The following is a 6,465-nucleotide window of genomic DNA, read 5'->3' as shown; positions in this document are numbered from 1 at the left end:
TTTTTTTTGTCTTTTTGAGACAGGATCTCATTATATAGTTCAGGCCTTGTGCTCACTTTGCAGCCCAGGCTGGATTAGAAGTCTCATCAATCTTCTTGCCTCAGCCTCTGAATGCTGGGATTACAGGCATGTACCACCACACCTGGCCAACATAAAGCTTTTATTAAACATTTATGCTGTGTATTAACCTTTTAATAAAATCTCTTGAACATCCCAACTTTTTGATTGGTTAGCATTTTCGGAAATACTGTTTTATTCATAAACTGGGTTGCTAAAATACACAGTTGTGATCTCAAAGCAAGCATTTGATTTTCTATGAAGTTACTATGCCCTGTATGCCATCCATGTGGGCACAGTCAAGAGAATGTAATTTATGTTAAAGTTCACTGTAAAAATATTTTATTCCTCCAGGGTAAAGTGCTTAGAATTTTCAGGCAATGTTTTAAATTCATCTAATGCATAATGTAAGACTAGAATTGGAACTCAGAATTATGATTGATAAACTAATATATAAAATAAGTTTTAAAAAATGTATTTATTTCCTGGGAGATAGCTCAGAAGGCGTTAGGTGCCTTCCTGGCGGACACAAGGTCCTGAGTTAGATCCCTGGTACTAAAAAAAAAAAAAAAAAAAAGAAGTATTCATTACAAGGAAGCCGTCAGTTATTTGAATGTAAGTTTGTGTTTCTTTCTTGCAGTCCTTCTCCATAGACTCTTAGTTAACTTTAAGGGAGTTCTTCGGCCTATAAATTGAAAAAAATATACAATAATCCAGTCCTTGGTACCTTGTTTTTCAGGAGGATCTCAGTGAACACGTAGTTCAAGGTGATGCCTTCCCAGGACATGTAGGCACAGCATGCCTCTTGTCATCCACCATTGCTGAGAGTGGGCGGAGTGCTGGGGTCCTTACACTTCCCATCATGAGCAGGAATTCAAGGAAAACCATAGGCAAAGTGCGAGGTCAGTGTTGAGAAGGCAAGAGGCTCTTATAATCAAGTTCAGGTGGAATGTTTATTAGAGTTGAGTATATGAAAATGGTGAAGATTAATAATTTGGTTTAAAAAATATGGTTTAAGATTGTTTACTACAGAACAATTTAACGTCTATTTTCTAGGAACTTTGTGACATTTTTAAAGAATTTTTTTTTCTACATAAAACTGGTTTATATACTGTTTAAATGTCATTGAACTCAGTGACATTTTACATCTTTATCTTTGCCCTCCCCCCTTTTTTTCTATGACAGTTGACTTTATCATCATTAAACCATTACCAGGATACAATTGTGACATGAAATCTTCGTTTTCCAAATATTGGAAGCCAAGAATACCACTGGATGTTGGACATCGAGGAGCAGGGAACTCGACAACAACTGCCCAGTAGGCTGCACATTTGTGTGGGATTAGCATCTGTAATTCAGGCTTGATAGTATTAGTGGGTTGACCCACTGAAGATAAGATGATGCTTTATTGTGGTCCTGGAAAGTAAAAACAGTTTATAACAGAGATCAGCATTTCAAAATGGAGACAAACTATAGCCTTAGATTCTGCTGTCTTTTTAATACAGTATTAAATTGATAAAAGATACTAAGAAAGATACTAAGATAGAACACTAACTAGTAGTGTAAATTTGGTGCAGAACTTGGTGACATCTGTATGTCAATGTCCTGTTCCTTGTCCTTGGCACATTTCTGTCTCTTGGTCTTAGTTTCATCATTTATGAACAAGGATTTGAATCATGTTCTCCTGGCATTCTTGTTTGCTCCAAGTAATCAATAATTTAAAATAAAATTGAAATATAAGGAATATTAACCCTTTCACAGGGATAAGTGGCCCTTTCTCTTCTCAGCAGACCCAAATTCCACCCTAACACTAACTGCCTTTTCCATCTAAGTTTTGAATTACATTCATGTGTCAGAAACACAGTTTATTCTCACAGGCTTCTTTCTTCCTTTTTTTTTTTTCTTTCTTTCATTTGTTCGTTTTTTCTCTTCTTGACACAGGGTCTTGCTATGCAGTTCAGGCTGGCCTTGAACTGAAGCAATCCTCCTGCCTCGGCCTTTCGAGTTCTGGGATTGCAGGCATGCACCATTACACCTGCCTTGCCATCGGCCTTCTATTGTAAATTTTAATTCTACCCCTTTGATTTAAAAAGGATGGTATGCCTGGCCTGGTGACACACATCTGTAATCCTGAGTATGGGAGGCTAAGGCAGGAGGATTGCTGTTAAGTATAAGGCCAGCCTGGGCTACAAAGTAAGTTTAAGGCTAGCCTGAACTGCATAGTGAAACCCTGTAACCCTGTCTCAGGAAGGAAGGGAGGGAGAGAGGATGGGAGGGAGGGTGGAAGGAAGGAAGGGAGGAAAGGGGAAGCAAGCTAGTTAGCTATGATAGCTTTGGGACCTGTGGAGATGACTACGATCATGTAAGTGTGCAACAAATTACGCCCTTGAGAAGGGCGTCCTCAGGCCCTTCTCAATCAAGCAGTAAGTTTTCTTTCTGGTGTTCTTGTTTTTAACACAATTTTTATCCTTATGCCTTTTTTGTGTGTTAGTCTTTCCAATTCCTCTGCAGTCTGCCAGAGTTAAGTTATCTGGAGGACAAATTACAAGGAGCAAGTTTGTCTCCATTTCTTCATAACATTGAAAAGGATTATTTTTCTTGGTTGGTCACTTCACATGATGTGTTGTGTGTATAGGATATGTTTATATTTATATATCAATACTTATATTGTTAAAGCTCACATTGGTGGAATAAATGCATATAGCAGCCAAATGTGGTCACAGTGATATTTTGGAGACAGAAAAAAGTCTCAAGGCCGAGTAGATAGATCAGCAAGGGCCTGAGTTCTGCCAAAAAAAAAAAAAAAAAAGCCTCAAAGAATATGTGGACTAAGCGCTTGCTTAGGTAAGCGTAGGGGCCAGGCTTCAATCCCTAGTACCACATGCCATGCCAGCCCCACCCTCGAGCACGCTGAGCCAGTGATAGGGTCCAGGCTTAGTGGCACACACATGTAATACCAACAGTAGGGAGGCAGAAAACAGGAAGATCATTATAAGTCTGAGCTGTAGTGAGACCTTGCACAAAAATAAAATAAAGAATACATACTATTGTCATTGTTAAAACTATGTTGATTTCTTTATTACAGTTGTTTCTTTTGTATAGCCTATAATTCTTCTCTATTTCAGGCTGGCTAAAGTTCAAGAAAATACTATTGCTTCTTTAAGAAATGCTGCTACTCATGTAAGTAATCTTGAAGGAAATCAGGACTCCTAGGGTAGATAAATGTTGTCCAAGGCTGTCGCCTTTAAATCCTCAAGGGGGAATATTGGTTTCTTCTGAACATGTGTCCCTGTGAAAACAGTATCTCTTGGCATTTTTATTTGGATCCCTGGTGAGAATTGGGACATCTTTAACTGGTGATAGTAATGATTTTAAAGTTTACAAATATTAAGAGAAAGGTTGATAATGGTCTTAGTATACCAAGTCATACAGTTGTTCATTTTGAATTAGTCTGTTTTTTGTAGCTAAATAATAATCAGTCCAATATTACTAGCTGTTAACACTTGATGGCCACTCAGATTTTCAGGTTCTCTATACTTTTAGAGTGAATTTCACTAAGCTGTCTCCTAGATTCTGATGAAATGCTAACTCATGTATTACCTTTTAATGTCTTTTTTTTTTAGTAAGTAGCTGCTTATTATAATGTGAAAACATCTTTAAAGATCTTTAGTCTGTCATGGCTTCTCTCTCTCTCTCTCTCTCTCTCTCTCTCTCTCTCTCTCTCTCTCTCTCTTTTTGTCTTTGTTAGGGTCTCTGCCGTGCAGCTCAAGCTGGCCCAACCTGATCTTAAGCTAATAATAATCCTCCTGCCTCAGCCCAGTGCTGGGATTACAGGCACATGCCGCCATACCCAGCTTTTTTTTTTTTTTTTTTTTACACAGGGTCTCACTGTATAGTTTTATCCAACCCACTTTTTTTTTTTTTTTTCTCGGAGCCAGGGTTTGAACTCAAGCCCTTGCACTTGCCAGAGAAGTGCTTATTCCACTGAGCCATCTCCCTGGCCCCTTTCACTGTATAGTTTTAAGGTGACCTCAAACTCACTTTGTTGCTTAGGCTGGCCTGAAACTCCCAGTGATCCTCCTGCCTCATGCTCCAGAGTGCTGGGATTATAGGCATGTGTCACCATACCAGGCTGTCATTGGTTTATTTTTTAAAGTTCACTCATGAATTTCTTGGTTAGCTTTTATATCTTAGTAAAATTACGTTCCAAAAGGATGTGTGTGAAATTAAACATTTAAGGTAGAAAGCTGGAGCATAAAATATTTAATGAGTACAACAGTTCAGGAGTAGTGGGGTTTGTTTTCTTTGCCAGAAATAGTTTGATATTATCTTGTTTACAGTAATAGAAGGACCCGTGTTTTCTGCTTCACAAATTACCAAGGACATAGGCTTTGTAGGTGAATTCCTGAGCTCCTTTAGTTCCAGTGTGTGGTCATCACCAGTTGAATACCTTGCCATGAATGAGTTAGAATCTGTAGGGGTAGAGAGACATCTATTCACTCACACAGCACTTTTGAGGGTCATAGAAACATTACAGAATTCTAGCTGGTTATGGTGGTGCACGCCTGTAATTCTAGCACTCAGGAGGCTGAGGCAGGAGGTTGGCTGCAAATTCAGGGCCAGCCTGAATTACTTATCAAGACTCTGCATTAAAAAACCCAAAAAACAATTACCAAGTTCTCAGAATTTGCTTCCTTTGACCCATTTGGCTTTCTCTCAGTGTATGTACACATTTGTATGGTAGTTTATATACATCACCTTCAATTGGATTAGCTCTTAGAATAAAATGCATCTTACTTGTAAAAATATATTCTTAGACAATAGTTCTTGTCCTCATCTGTTTAGACCTTTATCTAGGAATGTGGCAAGTGCATCAGTCTTTCTTTTTCCTAATGGCACAAGATAGAAATTTCAAAAAGTTACAACAGGGGATACAAAGGATTAAAGCAAATCCAGAATCCAGCAGGACAAACATTAAGTCTTGTGTTCAGTTCTATGTGTAGCATTTGAGGCAGTCTGTGGTAAGATTTGGACTCCAAAGGGCTTGAGTGGCCTGCCTCTATGGCACTGCTGTGGGTTGTATCTCCCATGGCTGTTTTTGAGGTGAGGGCAGCCCTGCTCCTTCTTTGCAGTTTTCCTCAGATGATCACATTCCTGGCTTCTCCAAACTTGTGGTGTCTCCATTGTACCTTTGGCTTCACACTCACACCTTCACACACTGTTCTCTCAGGGGCTGTACTGCCTGGGTAGAAACCTTCCCAACCTCTCAACTCTGGCATTCTGGAAGCCAGTGTCATGTGGATGATGCCCAGGACTTCTGCCAGCTGGAACAGTAGCCAAGCGTCCCTTCCTGTTGACTGTAGAGGTCGAGGACCTGGATCATTGAATACTGTTGAATCCAATTCTGAGGAACCAATTTTGTAGGCCACCACCGTTCTGGAACATGGTGCTTTGCAGCTTTCTTCTCAAAGCAAAGTCTGTCAGTATTACAGTTTGTAGGCTACAAAGGGTAAAGTTTTGCTACTGCTTTTGATGCCCTTTAACCATTTTTCTGTTGACCTGTTCCTTGTCAGCAATCAAGATCTCCACTGTTTTCTTTGTCTTTGTTTCCTTTCTGGCCAATTTCCATATGTTTTAAATCATTCTGCTGGGCTCTTTGTGCTTGGTTCTCAGTGTAGGCCTTGCTAAAAGCTCCCAACAGTAGCTGTACCACTGCCTCAATGTTTGATTGCCTTAAAATTCTTCTGCCAGATTAGCCTATGCCCTTTAATCTCAGTCTCAGGTAAAATCTCTGGACAGGAACAAAATGCTGAAAAACTCTGCCAAGCCATAACACAGTTGTTGTGGAGACCAGCAGCCAGTGTAGGCTTGCCTGACACAAATGTGAGTCTGGTCTTTGCTGGCTTTCTGGTTTCCTGAGTGCTAGCCAGAATTTCCCATGCAGTATACCCTAAGGCATTCCAGTGCTCCTTTTTTGGTGGTATCTCCAAACCTTTCCAGACTCTTCCTATTAGCCATTCCCAAAGGCTCCGAAACCACATGGCCAGGTATAATCACAGGAATGATTCCACTTCTCTGGTCCCAGATTCTGTCTTATGGGTCGGAGAGATAGCTCAGCGGTCTAGGGGCCTGCCTGGCAAGCACAAGTGTCCAGGTTTGATCCCTGGTACCACATGCCATGCTGACCACTGAGACTGGGTGTAATGATGTATGCCTGTAATTCCAGCTCTGGGGAGGCTGAGACAGGAGGATCACTATGAGTCTAAGCTGTGTAGCAAAACCCTGTATCAAATAAATAAATAAAAACAGGAGGATCACTATGAGTCTAAGCTTCATGGGGAGACCCTATACCAAATACTTTATTATTATTATTTTTTTTAAATAATTGGACTTCTTTTTTTTTTTTTT

General features: G+C 39.9%; 1 protein-coding gene across 8 annotated transcripts in view; it reads left to right on the top strand.

Moving 5' to 3' along the window:
* Positions 1-6,465, top strand: part of Gpcpd1 (glycerophosphocholine phosphodiesterase 1) — a 73,911-nt gene that overhangs the window by 36,670 nt on the left and 30,776 nt on the right. For all 8 annotated transcript variants that reach the window (XR_002821686.1, XM_023718551.1, XM_023718549.1 and 5 more), the window contains 3 exons: positions 797-959; positions 1,243-1,375; positions 3,183-3,237. Coding sequence is in view for 7 of the 8 variants with exons in the window: in XM_023718551.1 (XP_023574319.1) it covers positions 797-959; positions 1,243-1,375; positions 3,183-3,237 (351 nt within the window). In the remaining variant the exon portion in view is untranslated. The remainder of the gene's footprint in view (positions 1-796; positions 960-1,242; positions 1,376-3,182; positions 3,238-6,465) is intronic.

Source organism: Octodon degus, unplaced genomic scaffold (assembly GCF_000260255.1).
Source record: "Octodon degus isolate 3935 unplaced genomic scaffold, OctDeg1.0 scaffold00060, whole genome shotgun sequence".
In the NCBI taxonomy this organism is placed as follows: domain Eukaryota; kingdom Metazoa; phylum Chordata; class Mammalia; order Rodentia; family Octodontidae; genus Octodon; species Octodon degus.
Note: the sequence above shows the minus strand (reverse complement) of the source record. Positions and strands in the feature narration are given on the sequence as shown.